The 18,830-nt window shown below is 34.0% G+C and overlaps 1 protein-coding gene across 2 annotated transcripts in view; it reads right to left on the reverse strand.

Moving 5' to 3' along the window:
• The window catches only part of Smad4 (SMAD family member 4), a 50,826-nt gene that overhangs the window by 19,077 nt on the left and 12,919 nt on the right, over positions 1-18,830 (reverse strand). For both annotated transcript variants that reach the window (XM_077792400.1, XM_077792401.1), the window contains exons 3-9: positions 17,324-17,498; positions 16,725-16,754; positions 11,926-12,138; positions 7,698-7,817; positions 7,488-7,604; positions 6,064-6,114; positions 342-525 (exon numbers count right to left, since the gene is read on the reverse strand). In XM_077792400.1, the coding sequence (XP_077648526.1) occupies positions 342-525; positions 6,064-6,114; positions 7,488-7,604; positions 7,698-7,817; positions 11,926-12,138; positions 16,725-16,754; positions 17,324-17,498 (890 nt within the window). The remainder of the gene's footprint in view (positions 1-341; positions 526-6,063; positions 6,115-7,487; positions 7,605-7,697; positions 7,818-11,925; positions 12,139-16,724; positions 16,755-17,323; positions 17,499-18,830) is intronic.

Genomic DNA, 18,830 nt, shown 5'->3' on the forward strand with positions numbered 1-18,830 from the left:
CAAAGGTCTAGCATTTAATAGAAACCTACCTTTTATCCTTACATATTAAACAAACATCTAAAATTAAAATGGAATGCTTAAAAATTCAGAATTTTCAAGATAATATTTTTCCATCTTCATTAAATATAAATGAAGAAATAAACATTATCTCAAAAAGATAATGTATGGGGCTGGAGTTATAGCTCAGTGGTAGAGCACTTGCCTAGCAGGTAGAGGCACTGGGTTCAATTCTTAGCACCACATAAAAATAAATAAGTAAATAAATAAAATAAACAATTTTAAAAAGACAAATGTACTCTCCTCAATTTTTTAAAATAACTATGGAACTATACAATCAATACCTCGCTCTTTCAATGGCTTCTGTCCTGTGGACATTGGAGAGTTGACCCAAGCAAAAGCGATCTCCTCCAGAAGGATCCACATATCCATCAACAGTTACAATAGGGCAGCTTGAAGGAACTTTAAATGTCTCTCCTACCTGAACGTCCATCTCAAAGTAAGCAATGGAACACCAATACTCAGGAGCTATAGGAAATAAACAAAAAAGAACATCCATCCATTTGAATATTAGGCCTTTACTTACACTCCACAGACAGCTTTTCCAAAAAGAAAGGGTAAAACAGGGGAGAGGGAAATGAAAAGCACCCCAAAGAATTGGATTAAAATAACACAGTGCATTAAAAAGTAGCAATTTCCATGTCTTCTATTTTCCAGCTCAGTACCCAGTACTGTTCTTCAAACCCTAAAGTCATTTTTAAAATCTGGAGTTTGATTAGGATCAGATCAACTGAAAAATATAAGGCAATAGAATCAGTCAACCAAGGAGTGAACCTTGGAAACAATAAGCCAAAATGAACTTTTCCTCCTCTAAATTGTTCTGGTCAGGTATTGGTCACAGTGATGCAAAGCTGACTAAAACAGCCTCTTTCCACTCTTTCACCCCAACGAATAAATGCCATATAAATATCAACTCTGCAGCTTGTCAAAACCAGCAAGAATAGAAGGCTGGAATTACTCAATTCAAAGAGATTATTCTTAATGTTCCAATTCATTTGAAAGGGACTGAGAATTTTATGTGCTTACTTTGGTATTTTAATTTTTTCCCCTTAAATTAGTGAAGTCTCATTTAGTCTGTGGGGTGCTCATCACTGCCAGGAAAAAAAAAAAGGTTTTGAAAGACTGAGTTGGGGGCTGGGGATGTGGCTCAAGTGGTAGCTCGCTCGCCTGGCATGAGTGCGGCCCGGGTTCAATCCTCAGCACCACATACAAACAAAGATGTTGTGTCCGCCGATAACTAAGAAATAAATATTAAAAAAAAAAAAAAAGAAAGACTGAGTTGGGCTGAGGATATATGTCAGTGGTAGGGAGCTTCCCTAGCATTTGCAAAATCCTGGGTTCAATGCTCAGCACTGTGATAAAAAGATATTGAGTTAACATAAATTTTTTATAATTAAGAATGTAATATATATTACTACATATTTCTGTAAGGGGGAAATGTATTATAAAGCACAGTTTTAACAAGTAAATGTTGTTCAATTATAATGGAAAGTATGTTTCCAAGATATTATCTCTAATATATAAATAAAAATAAAGTCATTCAAGACAAAGTTCAAAATCTGAATACCTAAGAGTCACGTTATGAATTATTCCTTTTATTATTCATATCTGAATGAGATGCCCTGTGAGAATCTTATGAATATATAAGGTGCTCTCTGGAATGGTGGATTGCTCTAAAGTGCCAAAACATATCTGAATTTGTCAAGTTAAGGGTTTCAAATCCATTTGTGAATTTGAACACATCCAACCTGAAAGACACTGAAGAAACATTTTACTTTAAATTGCAATCAATATGATGAATATCTCAACTGAGGCAGGAGGATTGTGAGTTCACAGCCAGCCTCAGCAACTTATCGAGGCACTTAGCAACTCATCAAGGCACTTAGCAACTCAGCCAGACCCTGTTTCTAAATAAAATATTAAAAAAGGGCTGGGAATGTGGCTCAGTGGTTAAGACCCCTAGGTTCAATCCTCAGTACCAAAAAAGAAAAATAAAAGAAATGGAGTGACTAACCTTTTCCAAATATGTAATTTTTATTTCTTTTCTGTTTGTTCACTAAATGAGGACAGAAGACATGTAAACTAGTACTTAGCATTATTAGAAAGCACTAGGTAGCAGGAGACAAAGGATTAGTATTCTCAACAGTGGTGTGCTTGAGCTACATTTAGGAGTACAGTTCTACAGAGAAGTCTATATGGAGAGAAACTAGAGCTTCCTGCCAATGATAACACAAACTAGACAGGTGTGGTGGTAAATCACCCTAAAAAGGAACCTTCCAGCCCCTAAAAAGCCTTCAAATGGTGACAACAACTTTATTGCAACTTCATGAGACTTCAAACCAGAAGTACTCAGCTAAACAAACTAATGTAACAAATTGCTATTACTGTTTTAACTTCTCAAGTTTTGGTATTATTTGGTATAATTTGTTGCACTGTAAAATATAGTACTATAGAACATATAATACATATGCAAAACATAACATATACACTAAAAAGGTAAAGAGGAATGATATACCCTGCAAAATTAGGTAAGTAGTGCAAGATGTTTAAAATATGAAGAGAAAGGGCTAGAGAAGTATGCAGGGGCCAGACCAGAAACTCTCCTCTGCTTTGCTAAGGAATGTGGACTTTAATCTTATGGCCAAGAAATGAATAGGTAATAAACTGCTACTCAATACTTTTAAAATTTGAATATAGTTATGTTATTTCTCTTGAGCATTACTTGGTAAGGAGGAGGGTACCAAGACTGAAAGCTCTCCTATCAGAGAGACCAGCGTGAATATTCTTTCTAAAAGTATAAGAAGAGACATCAAGAGTCACAGTTATGAAGTAAAACTCCTTGGGGACCCATTAGTATCCATAGCCAAAGACCATCTATCTCAGTTCTAACCTGCCGACTTCATTAAAATGTATATACATTCAATCCTCAGTACTGCAATAAATAAATAAATAAATAAATAGTCAGTATATGCAGAGCTTATCTCCTCTTACAACTAGCAGGACAGAGATCGGCTCAGGTTTAAGTCACTTCCTTAGTCTACTGAAAGACAAAGGCAACAAACACCAATGCAAATTGCTATGGATGTATATCCTCCTCTAGTAAATGCTATTCTCTAAATACCAGAGATGGTATGGCCTAAACAATATAAGAACAAAGTCAACCTATCAAAAGGTCAAAGGAAGGGGCTGGGGTTGTGGCTCAGCAGTAGCGTGCTCACCTAGCACATGCGAGGCCCTGAGTTCAACAAGTAAACAAAATAAAGGTATTGTGTCCGACTACAACTAAAAAATAAATATTAAAAAAAAATCAATCTGCAGTGGAGTCTATATCACTAGCTAAATACTACTACCACTACTCCCACTCCACTATTCCATCCAGGGTAGGTTCTTCTCTAGATCCCCAACTATCCATGTTCCCGGAGACCATCTCCCACTAAGCTACTGAGTCTCCAAAGGTGGTAAGAACCACTACTGATTTTTAATGATGCTACCTCAGTGCCAGCAAAAATTTTCATTCTTATGGCTCAACATTTTCTCCTTACCATTATATACTTCCTTTACAAAAAAAAAAATTTAAGATTGTGACAAAATGATCCAATTTATATAATTTCAAAAACCAAACTGCTAAACTAGGTTGTTTAGGGATGCTTCTTTTTTTTTTTTTTGTACTGAAGATTGAACAAAAGAGCACTAAGGTATATAGCTCCAGTCTTTTTTAGTTTTTGAGACAGGTTCTAAATTGCTGAGGCTGACCTTGAACTTCCAATCCTCCTGCCTCAGCCTCCTGAATTACAGGTATATACCACTGTGCCCAATAAGCACACATTTATTACTTTAAGGGAGCAAAAAGAAAAAAATGATATGCATAAAAAGCAAAATAGTGGTTACCTCTAGGGAGAAGAGAGGAAAAATTTTCAAAATGTAGATAGGAGGGTTTCTGGGGTACTGCAGTATTTTAGTTCTCAATCTGGGCAGCGGTTATGTAGGTGTTGGCTTTAATATCATTCAATAGATGATATGCTAATGTTATGTTCTTTTCTATATATCACATTTCTCCAAAAACTACTATAAAGGCAAGGCCACTTGATCCACAAAAAATGTTTAAAGTCATAACAAATATACCATAACACATACAGAGAATATCTATTTAAAAAGATAATCAAACTAGAATATACATAAAGTTTAAAAACTGGTTTTGGCCAGGCACAGTGGCTAACACTTGTAATTCCAGCTACTCAGGAGGCTGAAGCAGAAAGATTGCCAAATTCAAGGCCAGCCTTGGCAACTTGGTGAGACCCCCGTCTCAAAATAAAAAATAAAAAGGTCTGAAGATACAGCTCAGTAGAAGAGCACACCTGGATTCAATCCCAAAAGCTACCAAAAAAAAAAACTTTCTGTCCCACCACCATCAACTAAAGAAAATAAATATTATTTACCTCATTAATCATTAAGCATCGATTTAACCAGTTAAATTTACTGCTAGTGAGCATGGTTAAACTAATTCTCATAATCTTGATGTTGTCGCTATAAAGCAATCTGACCTTTGGTCCAGAAATTATTAATTTCTTAAACAAGGATAGTCATAAACAAAAAAATCTTCCCTTCAATTATTTTTAAACAGCTGAAAAAATGGAATCAGCATACATAATCAGCAACAGCACACTATTTACACAAATAAAAGTATGTAGAACTACATGAACTATAAGTTATCCTTTAAATTAATCATTTTGGTCACTGTGGTTATACATTTTTAGAATCTTTATTGGAAATCTATACAGTTGTCCTCCAGTATCCATGAGGGATTGTTTTCAGGGCCCTTTGTAGATATCAAAATCTGCAATGCTTAAGTCCCATATATCATCTTCCTGTATACTTTAAGTCATCACGTGTAGGTTATATGCAAACACTATGCCATTTTATGTAAGGGACTTGAACATCTGCAGATTTGATATCTGAGGGGCATTTGGAACCAACCTCCTACAAATACAAAGACACAACAGCATTCTCATCTTTTTAAACTAAGAAAAATCATTATGAAGGGATGAAGGGGGAGGGGCTACACAATAGGGGAACTTCAATATTTATTTTATTACTTTGTTTTATTACTTCTATGATTTAAAAAAAAATCATGTACAAGCTCAATTAAAGAAAGCTACTTAGCTACTTAGTCTTCTGAACATAATTTAATCATATAGTTTCTAAATTCCAGTTAAGGAAAGATTCTTGAACTCTTTCTTCTAAGATACAATGAATTATTTTTCTTTTCAGCATCTATTTAAGATTCTTTCCTGCCTTTTAAAGCTACAGTTTTACAGTGGTTCTATTTCAAAACCTAGTTTTATTCTACTGTATATTTATGTATCCAATGCTGAAACCAGCATTTCTGTACTTTATATTTTAGTTGCAAACAGAATTCTTGTCTTTTCTTTTCCCTACCTTTTTTTCTGGCAGTGGGGGTGGGGGAGGTACTGGAGATTGATCTCAGGCATTCAACCACTGAGCTACATCCCCAGCCCTATTTTGTATTTTATTTAGAGATAGGGTCTCACTGAGTTGTTTATCACCTCGCCATTGCTGAGGCTGGCTTTGAGCTCGCAATCCTCCTGTTTCAGCCTCCTGAGCCACTGGGATTAGAGGCATGAGCCACTGCACCTGGTGTTGTCTTTTCTTTCCAAGACAGTTAAAATGAATCAAATATAGCTGGGCATGATAGTCCACATCTGTAATCTAGCTATTCAGGAGGCTGAGGCATAACAGGAAGATCTTGAGTTCAAAGACAGCCTGGGCAAAATAGCAAGGCCCCATCTCAAGGAGGAGAAAAAAAAAATATCAAATACAGTCTATATATGATTTTATTAGCTACTCATAAATACTTAACTCACATAATGAGTATTACACTTGTTTGAAAAGCTAACTTACCTGGTAATTACGGTAACACCTGTATGTGTATTCCAATTACCACAATGGAAACCTAAACATAGGGAATCAATTTTGAAACACACTTACCAGGATGATTGGAAATGGGAGGCTGGAATGCAAGTTCATTGTGAACTGGCCCTAAAGAAAAGACAATAAAAATCCCATTTTTATTTATTAAAAGTTTCCCAATGCTAAAACTTTTAATAAATCGTACTATTACCTTATGATTTGTTAAAAATCAAGCTTAAACAATTTCTAAAACTTAAAAGCTTAGTTTAGATTACTTTATAATTATAAGCAAATACTTCTGAATTACTTTTGTGGATATATAACAACTAACACTTTAGTGCTATCTGCCAAATGCTGTTAAGCAATTTACAAATAGTTTTATAAGCAGTTTGCAAATAATTTTTCATGCAGTATTTAATGCAGATTATAAATGAATTATTCATGTAACATGTAATATAGAATAATTTATAAGAAAATATATAGTAATAATTTAAATCATTAAAACTATTCTAAAAACAAGACTATGTTTATTATGGATATTTATATAATGGAATAGTAGCTAACAACTGCAAAAAAACACAGGTGAATTATTACATTTTCTTACAACACTATTGAGTACCCTTATAGGCTTAATGAGGTTAAATAAGTTGCCAATGATCATACAGCATAACCCAGCACTCTTAAACACTATGCTGATCCAGGCAGCCATTAAAACTATATTATTTTAAGACATGGAAAAACAGTAATATAATTGGAAAAAAAGCAAATTATAACAATATACATATAATGTGACCAACCCTTCAATTTACATATACCCATTTATATGACTGGAAGAAAAATAACAAAATATCAGAAGCAGAGATTTCTAGGTAGTAGGATTTTGTGTTATTTTAATTTTGTTACTTATACCTTTTGGTATTTTAGAGGTTTTCTTTGGTACTACTAATCTTTAAGTAAGAGGAAAGAGATTTTATATATATGGAAGATTTATACTCCTAGTTTTAGTAAGCCACATGTAAGATGTTCCTATTCTGACTGAAACCATAGGCTATCTGTAGGGTATCCCTCCCAATCATGCCTGCACAGAATATTGACAGATTATAAACATCTAAGTATCTATGGCACTGAATACTATCGCAAGGGACTGTTGAGAATGTAGCACTCAAGATGTTTCAATACACTATGGGTGGATATACAAGATACACATGAGGTTTAAGGAGAAACAGAAAGCAAACAAATGAATGGAATCAATGTGGTGTTGTGTTAATGAAACATCAGCAACAGAGAAATGCATATTTAGTATATATCATTCTAAAACAAAGTATGGTAACTACAAAAAAAACCTACTTAATAAAAATGCTGAAAAAAGTAATGAAAGCACTAATTATTTAATGAAATTAAATTGTAGGATAAATAAAAGATGTAATAACGTTAAAAAAAAAATAAACTGAAAGCAAAGTCCTACAAAATAAAAAGTCCTTACAACAAAAACAAGAGCTTACAGTAATGTCCGGGATGGGGCGGCATAGGCGGGTGGTGCTGAAGATGGCCGTTTTGGTGGTGAGGCAAATTAGGTGTGTATGGAGCAGTCCTACTTCCAGTCCAGGTGGTAGTGCTGTCTAAAAATTAAGGCCCACATGGATTAATTTGCTTTTATAAAGGCTGCCTATTTTTCTCAACTATTTAAAAGATTTTAAAAAGCATGTACATACTATGATGGTAAGTAGCTGGCTGACCAGTAAATCCATTCTGCTGCTGTCCTGGCTGAGGCCCTGAAGCTATTTGCAACAGTCCTTCACTATGACTACCTGCCAGAATACTGGCAGGCTGACCTAGAGAAATAAGAAGAAATTAACATGGTACACGTACAGATGCAATCCTATGATTTTATACAATTAATGAAGGACCAATTGTATCTGATAATCCACAACTATAAAGATGAGTTCCAAAAGTGGAACTCACCCATTGCCTATCAAATAAATAAGCTAAAGTCAGCTTTAAAGGCAATCCTTAATTTTAAGAAGTTCAAAATTATTTCATCTGATAATGTCTGACTAATTTTAATGGCCGATTTCTTCACAAATATTCTTCAAATGCTAGCCAAATCCTACTACTTGTCTACACTATCATAATAAGTTAAGAAACACATCAGTTAGCCACATCACCCAACTCTCTCTGGATATTTTTTAATTAGGACCTCTAAAACCCAGGTTCAAGAAAATATTGAAATCTAAAAGTTAATTATTATCAGCACTAGTACTGGTAATGGCAGAAGGCTAGAGTTTGATAAAAGAAAAGCAGAGCAGACAAATATTTTAAATGGGATGCAATGGGGAAAAGTGAAGAAGTTAAAAATATCTAACTCTACTGTGCAATCAAGTCAATATAGTATTTGTTTACAAAACAAAACAAAAACCCTATCCATCTACTTTGAAATTTTTTCATGTGCTTTTAAAAACCAAGAATTATACATTTTCACAAATGCCATCATAATTCCTATATTTATATGAAAGTAGATGCCCTCTCTCAATGCAACATACCAGGAAAAATTAAGCTTCCCTTGGCTTTTATTCTACTCAAAACACTCTATGATATTGTTTACTGTCTGGCATTTTTAAGGCTTTTTCCCCCACCTTAGGTGGAAAAGATTATTTCTTAAAGCAAGTATTAATTTTAAGCATTAACAAAGGTACCAAAATTAATTTTAAGGCAATTGTTTCTCCTATTTAGAAAGCTTTGAAATTCCCTATGTTATTTGTGACTGGATCACCTCACTCTACTCATTTAGATGGAAATGTAATCAAATGGAAGAGAGTAAATGTCAACATTACTCAAAGTATCAAAAAAGGCATATTTTCCTCCTCTCTACATATCACATTTTTATAAAGCTAAGAACTATAAAATCAAATGCTAAAGAAAATGTTTTGATAACCCTCAACCTGTTTATTTTTAAAGATGTTCCTAAATCATCCCAAAAAATTCTCTTAAGTTTTCTTTAAAGGTCAGTTATGTTTTTGCTCTTGGTTTTAACACCTGTACAGACTATGTGCTCTTAACTAACTTACAAAAACTATCACTAAACTGGAGAAATTATTTTCATTAGAAGTATCTAAAAAGAAACTCTGAAGATTCAAGTGCCAAACTAAACAAATTATAAAGTGCCAAACTACAGTCATCTGTATTGAATATTTACATTACATAGCTCCAAGTGTATCAGATAAACAACATAATGAATATAATGAAATTGGCTCATATAAAATAGCCTCAAATTCCTCTATTTTAGCCAGTTTCTTTTCTGCAATTCTATCAATATACTTTTTGTGATGTTAGGAAACACTGACTATAGTAGTTACTATTTAATAACAAAAATTTACTCCTAAAATACAAAATTAGATGCATTTCACTCATAACACTTTTTCTGGTCTTCAAATAAGACGAAACCACAAGGAGCAAAACAGTTGAAATGAAGTCACTTTAATAAGCATTAACAAAGGTACCAAAATTTAATATCCAGGTTATATAAACAGAGATAGACAGCTGTGCTCTAACACTAATCTATGCTCAAGCAGCTGTCATGTATCTCCTTTTATTCTCTATTTGTTTATCAACCATACTCACAAATTGGTAACTAAAAAGTAGACAGTTATCTGTGATTAAAGGTCCAAGTTTTAAAATGAATCCATATAGCCTACTTAAAAACACTATCCAACCAGGTACAGTGGCGCATGCCTATAATCCCAGAGGTTCAGGAGGCTAAGGCAGGAAGATCACAAGTTCAAAGCCAGCCTCAGCAAAATCGACGTACTACACAAAGCAACTCAGTGAAACCCTGTCTCTAAATAAAATACAACATAGGGCTGAGGGCGTAGCTCAGTAGTCGAGTGCCCCTGAGTTCAATCCCCAGTATCCTAGTACCACCCCCCTCCCAAAAAAAAAATATCCACAGTGAGATTTTCACATCTTGTGTAGCAAAACAAAAGGTATTGCTTTGATATCACGAAATAGATTAAAGAGAAATGTTGGTATACTTTACTTGAAAAGATAAAGATACCAATCATAGATACCAATCTCCCATTTATTCCAAAGATCAAATTTCAATGTTGACTCTGACCTGATATTAAAGTAAACAGAATAATAGTCCCTTTGACAGCAACTAACAAAGTTACCAGTCTAAATCTATCAAATGTCTACTGCTCATGTAGGCTTAAACACAATCCCCTTAGTATCCAGGTACAATTAACACCATACAGATACCAAGACAATGTTCTGTAATTCATTTTAAAAAAATATTTTTAAAAAAGCTGTTTCACTTTCTAAGCAGCAAACCGTTCAACCTTTGGTGATATGAAACTAAATAGCAATACTAAAAGAACAAGGTCATATTATCTTAGGCCTCAAAAAAATCTGAGCCTTGGCTGGGGATGTAACACAGCAGTAGAGTACTTGCTAATTCTCAAAGGCCCTGGGTTCAATTTCCAGCACCTCAAAAGATAAAAGAAAAAGGAAAATCTGAACTTAATACCCTTCTGCCTCCTACAATATGGCAGAGAAGGTAACAACGCTATCATGGGAAAACTCCATTTGAAAAAGACTTATTTTAAAAAAAAAAGAAGTAGTAATTATAAGATATTAGGGAAAAAGAGGTGAAGAATTCAGCTTTACATTGAAATTGACTAAAGCTGGGGCTGGGGCTGGGGCTGGGGCTGGGGCAGAGCAGTAATGCACTTGCCTGGCAAGTGTGAGGCGCTGGGTTCAATCCTCAGCACTGCATATAAATAAGTAAAAATAAAGGTCTATCAACAACAACAAAAAAAATTTTTTTTAAATTGACTAAAATAATGTCTATCCAGTGGCATATGTTATAAAAAAGTTTGTCAAGATCCCTTTTTCAGGCTGGGGCTGTATCTCAGTGGCAGAGCACTTGCCAACATGTGTGAGGCACTGGGTTTAATCCTTAGCATCACCCACCCCCCCCCCCGCCATAAAAATAAATAAATAAATAAATAAATATTAAGTCATGCTGTCCATCTATAACTACAAAAAAATTTTTTTTAATCCTTTTTCTCTAAGTTTGTACAATGGAAAATTGAGAGGACTATTTTAAAGCAATATTTTCCCAGATAAAGCAAACTAAAAACACTGGACTAAAGAAAGATTGCAATTCCTTAATAAGACCTTCATAAATACCTTGGTTCAAAACTACTTGTTAACTACTTAAATATTTCTCTAAAATCCATCAGGAGAACTGGGCGCAGTGGTGCACACCTATAATCCCAGCGGCCTGGGAGGCTGAGGCAGGAAAATCATAAGTTCAAAGCCAGCCACATCGAGGCACTAAGCAACACAGTGAGACCCTGTCTCCAAATAAAATACAAAATAGGGCTGGGAATGTGGCTCAGTGGTTGAGTATCTCCGAGTTCAATCCCCAGTACTAAAATAAATATATAATAAATAATATATATATATATATATAATAAACAAACAGAAATATAAAATAAATAATATATAATAAATAAAATATCTGGAAAACTTAAGATACTTCTTACTCTTGCATATATTAGTAAATAAAAGACAAATTCGACCATTAATATAAATGTGTATCATAATCAAATCCATCAGTCAACTTCCAAATGATTATATATATATATATATGTCAATATAAAAACCTTTAAATAAATTATAAACACCGTTTTTTCCAGGACCAACTAAAACACAGTCCAATATTTGTTTATCTTGGGGCAGGAGAGTATGTCTGGCTCTGTGGTGTATAATGCTTGCCTAGCCGTACCAGGCCATGGGTTTGATCCCTAAGTTCACCTATGAGAGATACCACAGTACTTTTAACTTTTACTTTCTTGGGGTTTTCCTCTAAGTGACAATGTATAAATATTCATTGGTTAGGAAGTCAACTTGCTGACTACATCAGATTATATAACTTACTTGTGGAAGCCACAGGAATGTTGGGAAAGTTGGTGGTGCTGGTAGCATTTGACTCAGATGGGGCTAAAAGAGCTGGGGTACTGTATGTCTCCGTCGAAGCACGATTACTTGGTGGATGCTGGATGGTTTGAATTGAATGTCCTTCTGTGGATAATGATGGCTGTCCCTCAAAGTCATGAACATATTCATCCTTCACCAACATACTTGGTGGAGCTATGCAGAAAATTAAATATTTTTTAATTTTGCAAGTTTCTATTCCCAGGAGGAGAAACATATTTGCAATAATATGACAACCCTAAAATCAACTATTCTATAAATATTCTATCTTTCAATCTTTGAAAAAATCTATCCCATATAAATACCAATTAGTTATATGACTATTACTTTTTCATATTTTAAAAGCATACTACTGTATCAGCAAAAACCATTTAGAGGTATTAGGATATTAGGATCAGTTATCTTTTATCAATCTGTCTCTGACATTTGAAGCTAGACTATATTCCAACAGCCTCCACAGCAATGGTCCTAAAGAGGCAATCCTCAGTTTCTTAGTAAATCCAGAAGTAATAATCATCTAAACAGATAACATTAAGAAGGTAAAAACCGAATGCCTGGCAAAATATTTATTCAACTGAAAAGACCAATTACTTAGCTCTTTTTTAATTTCATACTGTAAAGATATGAGTGGGATCTGATAGCTTATTCAATTTCAGGATCTAGTATTATTGTTAAGTAACATATTTCTTAAAATTGAAATATATAAATATCCCCAGTAAGTTAGAAACAAACAAAAATCCCAATCCATAAAAGGAAACCCAATCCATAAAAGGAAATCTGATAAACGTGTGGTATAAAAAAACTCACTTATCAACATCTTTCACTTGCGTGGTTACAATTTAATAAGTAAACTAGACTCTAGTTGAAAAAGCATAATCCTTTTCCATTAACAAACTTGCATTTAAAAAAATGCATTAACGGGCTGGGATTGTGGCTCAGGGGTAGAGCATTTGCCTCACATGCATGAGGCACTGGGTTCGATTCTCAGCACCACATAAAAATAAATAAATAAAATAAAGGTATTGTGTCCATTTTAAAAAAATACATTAACAAACTAAGGAATGCTTTGTTGCATTAAAAAAAAGAAGAAAAACTGAATTGTATTCATAATGTCAATTTTCTACCTAGAAACTCCCCATTTGGCTTTGGGCTACTGTTTTGGGGTTTGCTTTCTCTCTAGCAAAACCATCCCTTACTCTCTCTGAACTACTCCAGAATGTTACAATCCAGTGAACTCTGGTATTAGGTCTCTTCTTAGAGCAATCAGTTATAATCCACAAAGACATTGCCCTTTCCACTAAGAACCAGCATATCACTTATCTTTCCCCATCTTTCAATCTTTGGAAAAAATCTATTACACATAAATTTTCAGTTAATTATGTGACTATTTTTCTTTTTACTTGAGACTACTTCAAAGCAGTAAGAATAATCCATTGTTGAAATTTCTATGTACAACCTCTTAAAAAGCATTTTAATGTATCAAAAGGAAGATGTTGGTATTTTTAAGACCCATTAATTCCACTCCAAAGTTTCTCTTTAGAAAAGTCTATGGAAATAAAAAGATAATCAAAATGATGCTTAACACAGCATCATGTATCAGCAAAAAATTGGACGTAACCACTCATAATTAATGTTAGCAAAAGTATAAAAATAAGACAAAGAAAAAATGTGGCATAAAATGGCTATTGTCCACATTTAGTCAGCCTTTTATTATACCCTTCGACAAAGTTCTGCAATTTTCTTCATACAGATCCTAACATCTCTATTTAAATTCTTGGACACTTTAGCATTTTTCTTGTTATCATGATTGAGATCTTTTTGCTGATCCCGCATATAAGGACAACATTACTAATTGGAGGCTATAACCAGTCAACTTGCTACTCACTGCTCATTTTTCAGTTGACCCTGAAATGGCTTAATGGGCAATCATAACATCCCCTTAGATAGTTAGGTCTTAAAAAATTCTTCTTGCCTTACTATGGTGGCTCAACTCTCCTAAGTGTAAGTTTGGAATCTTCTACAGATCTATGGATTTTTTAAATCAAATAACCTAAAATATATATATTGTAGGTAAAAAGATAGTATCAACAAGGATAGATGTATCTGCGATATATTTTTGCCAAGAGAAAAAAAAGAAAGTTTCAAATCATTATTGTATGCTGTGGTCATATACATGTTTTAAAAATCATACACTATAAGTAAAAAATCAAGGTCCAGAACAGTGAGTACAGTATGCTTTTTGTGTAAGAAAGGAGGGAAATAATAGATGTATTTTTTGCATAAAGAAATCCTAGAAGGAAACACCAGAAACTAATAAAAGTGATTACCTGAGGTAGGGGGGAATGGGGGCAGGGGTGGGAGCACTTCTTTTCACTGTATACCTTTTTATAGTATTTTGATTTATGGACCATGTATTGCCTATTCAAAAAAATAAAATTAAAAAAACATATAGTATATATTTTTTAAAGTCCAGAAAAACAGACACCAAACTGTTAAGTACTTCTCTTATGGGCTAGCAGTCAATAAGTTCATTAATTGAAAAAAATATTTATTGAGCACCTATGTTCCAGGTACTATTCTAGCACTAAGGATATAGCCATAAACAAAACAAATATCCCTTACGTTATAGAGCTAACAATCTTTTGTAATATTTTTCTGTTTTTTAAATATCTAATAGCAAGTACATATTACTCCACCTCCTCCTTTCTAATACTGGGCCACATCCTTGACCTCTCCAGGCACCAGTCTCTTCTTCTAGTAAAGTGTTAGATAATCCCATCTATAATGTGGGAGCACTGAGAGAATGATAACACAATATTCACAAATTATTTTGCTCAGTACCTGATAAACGAGTACTCAGTATTTGCTATTATTATTCAATCATATTTTTAGAATATTTGTACATATAAAGTGACTACAAAATGTTCTATGAGGGGTAAAGAATGTACTCTCTGTAGATGACAGGGAGGCTGAAGCCAGTGGACTTGCCTTAGGTCTTCGATCTTTATCTTTAGCAGGCAGGTCACAATAATGTCTGACGTTACTGTCAACTCTGTTACTTACTATTTCTTTTTTCAACCAGACTATGAACTGGAGAAAACATGGTTTATTTATCTTAGTGTTCCTGGAACCTAACAAGTACCAGGCAATACATGCTCATTAAATATTTATAAAATGAATACACAGGTCAATATGGTCATGGAAAACTTCATGAAAGAGATGAGACAGGCTAGAAACAAGTACCACATGACCCCCAAATCACAAGTGAAAGAACTGTTCCATTTTCTCAACTTTTAGTTACCTGGCCATGTATTATTTCTTTATCCAAAACTAGAATGAACTATGAGAAATATCTTTTTCTGAGAAATACCATTTTCTGAGGAAATAAGCCACAAGACAGCCTTCGCATACCACTAGAGGGCTCCACAAGGCTGAATAAGCCTTAGAGTCACTAAAAAAAAGGCATCAATCCACACAACCCCACCAATAGCAAGCAACTCAGAACAACATTAATATTAGGACAGAGAAAGCTTCAAAATTTGAACCCCCTCACAACCACACCCACCGAGATATTCTAAAGTTTTCACTGCAGTCTTCTAATTCCTCACATGCACTGAGCTAAATGCTTTAGTTCTCCAAAAACACTGATGGGAGAATGGTGAAGATCTGATAGATGTTCACTTTCAAAGAAGAGAACTGACATGATAACACCTATGTGGCAAAAAGGCAGGGCATTAAGCAATCTTAAAGCAACCATTGCCAGACCAAGCCACACAGCTCCCTTTACCAACCCATACTTCTCAGAAATCTGTATAACAGTTAACAATGGCACACCACAGGACACTGTACAGTCTTCCTCTATTATTAATGACATGAAAGAAAAGTAAAGAATTAAAAACAAGTAGGCTTACATGCTCTTCCCAAACTTTAATGTCACATGATATTTCTGAGCTATCACTAGATTTTACAACAAAAGAGGTTCCAAGTGACTAAAATGCCTCCATAATAGCATACCTTCTAAAATGAAGGTGGCTCTTACAAGATTTAATTTCATTAACAAGTTCTAAGTAACAGAGCTAAAGATATATCCATATGTATCAACACACTTAAAATACAAAAACACACTCCAGCTGGATTTTTTTTCTCACCTTGAGGGAATTTTTCTTTCTTAATACAGGATTAGATCATCTGTGATTAGCATATACTTTCAAATAACCTTGTTTTAGTTACAAGTGAAATATAAAACAAGATATTTCAAGATACATAACATATTTGAAATATAACAAGATTGAAAAAAACTCTAACATGTAGTTTTAAATCATTCTCCACATTTGATCACTCATGAAAGTTATGTTGAAATGCAGAAAAACTAAGATACTGGTATTTTTAAAGGATATGTTTCACAGAACTTCCAATTATCACATATTATAGGTATACTTACACCCATTTAAACTGGCTTTACAAATTTTCTAACAAAATAGAGCCAGTTTTATCAAATTCAAAAAATATTAAATTGATGTATTAATGTTTTTGGTGCCACTTCAAATTCAAAGAGCCAATAGCCAATTTAAATCCAGTTTTAAACACTGACACATACAGAAAAAAATCTACATTTCCAAAGTAGTTCCTTTTTTTCTTGTTAATATTACTGACACCTATATAAACTACTTCATATGAATCCAAAAAAAAGAGCAGACAGGCAAAAAGAAAACAAAGAAAGTTACAAGAAACAGATTACCTACCATTACTCTGCAGTGTTAATCCTGAGAGATCTTTATTTTTTAAAGGGAAAAAAAATGAAACATTAATCATTATCATGAAGATATGTTCCATTATAGAATGTAAATTTAAGTCAGAGATTACAAACCTTCATAAACATTGCAATTCAGGAAGTTTCATAAGTGACATCTAATAATATATAAACTAACTATTTGAATTTATAATATTTTCTTATTTTTCAAAACCAATGTGCTAAATGGGCAAAATATAAACTATACTTAGTTTTCACATTCAAAATACAAGTTTTGTTTCTAAGTTCAAAATTAAATACTTATATTTCATTAAAAATATTTGATTCTTGGGGCTGGGGTTGTGGCTCAGTGGTAGAGCGCTCGCCTAGGACATTCAAGGGCCTGGGTTCGATTCTCAATACCATATAAAAATAAATAAAGGTATTATGACCAACTACAACTAAAAAATAAATATTTTTAAAAATATATTTGATTCTTTAACCTTAAAGTTCTTGGTAACTCCTAAATACTTAATTTAACTTAGAAGAACTAAAACCCTATTGGGGTCTTTTCCATTTATGCACTTAAGGATAGAAGTAAAGTCTACTTACCAATTCCAGGTGATACAACTCGTTCATAGTGATATGGATTCACACAAACACTATCACATTTTAAGTCAAATGCATACTGACAATATTTAACATGCTTTAATTCATTTTTGTGAAGATCAGGCCACCTCCACAGACGGGCATAGATTACATGAGGAAATCCTTTCCGACCAGCCACCTGGGGAAAATAAACAATCATTTATTAAGCATTGGTTATATATTAAGAATCAGCTGTGTGCCCCAGGTTATACAAGGAACTTTACAGATGTTTTCATTTAATTTTCAAAATCCAACAAAGTCAGCATTATAATACTGTAAAATATACATTTGGTTTTGTTCCATTTCCTGGTAGACAATTCCTAAAATCTTAGAATCTTTAAAGTGATGGGTTTCATATGCTAATGAGTTGGCTGAAGACTGGAAGACTAGGTAGATGCAAGATGGGGGCTGTTTATTGGAAAGACTAAGGCAGCATAAGAGGGTTGGAATTCAGCCCCATTCCCCAACCTCTGAGAGGAGAAAAGAGCTATAAATAGAGTTGATCACCAATAGACCAATGTTTTTAATCAATCATACCTTAGTAATGGAGCCTCCATTTAAAAAAAAAAAAAGAACAGGGTTGGAAAAGCTGAACATGTGGAGGTTCCTGAAAGGTGGTGGGCCTGGAGAGGGCTTAAAAGCTTACCTCACCTTATGCATCTCATCCTTCACAACAAACCAGTAAATGTGTTTCCCTGAGTTCTGTGAGCCACTCAAAGCAAATTAATCAAACCCCAGGAAGGGGATAGGAACCTGATTTATAGCTGGTGGGTAAGAAGCACAAGTAAAACAACGTGAGGTTTGTGATAGCATCTAAAGCCAGGAGAGGAGGGTGGCAAGTCTTGGTAACTGAATCCTCAACCTGTGGGTCTGCCACTATCTCCAGATAAGAGAATGTAAGAATTAAACTGAATTAAAGGAAACCCAGCTGATGTCCCCTGCAGAATTAATTGCTTGTTTGCTTACTGGTGTGAAGAAACCTTTACACAATTTTGGGTCACAGAAGTGATTAAGTATTGTGAGCAGAGAACAAGAAAATCTGAGTTTGAGCAGTTTTTTCCCCTATATTCAGAATACCATAACCCTCATTTCATAAGAGAAAACCACAGCTCAAAATAACTCCGTCATGGTCACACATCAGTTAGAATTTAATCCTACATATAATTTTAAGACTTATATTCAGATTTTTTAAATGCAAAAAAAGTATGCTGGGTGCAATGGCACATGCCTGAAATCCAAACAATTTGGGAAGCTGAGACAGGAGAATCACAAGTTTCAGGCCAGCCTTGGCAGCTTAGCAAGACCCTGTCCCAAAATAAAAAAATGAAAAGGGCTAGAGATGTAGCTCACTGGTAGAGCACCTCTGGGTTCAATACCCAGTATCCCAATAATAAAATGAAATACAATAGTACAAAATTTGTTATTGAAACTTTGACTAAAATCTACAAATAACATTTTTAAATCTAACAAT

Source organism: Urocitellus parryii, chromosome 13 (genome assembly GCF_045843805.1).
Source record: "Urocitellus parryii isolate mUroPar1 chromosome 13, mUroPar1.hap1, whole genome shotgun sequence".
In the NCBI taxonomy this organism is placed as follows: Eukaryota; Metazoa; Chordata; class Mammalia; order Rodentia; family Sciuridae; genus Urocitellus; species Urocitellus parryii.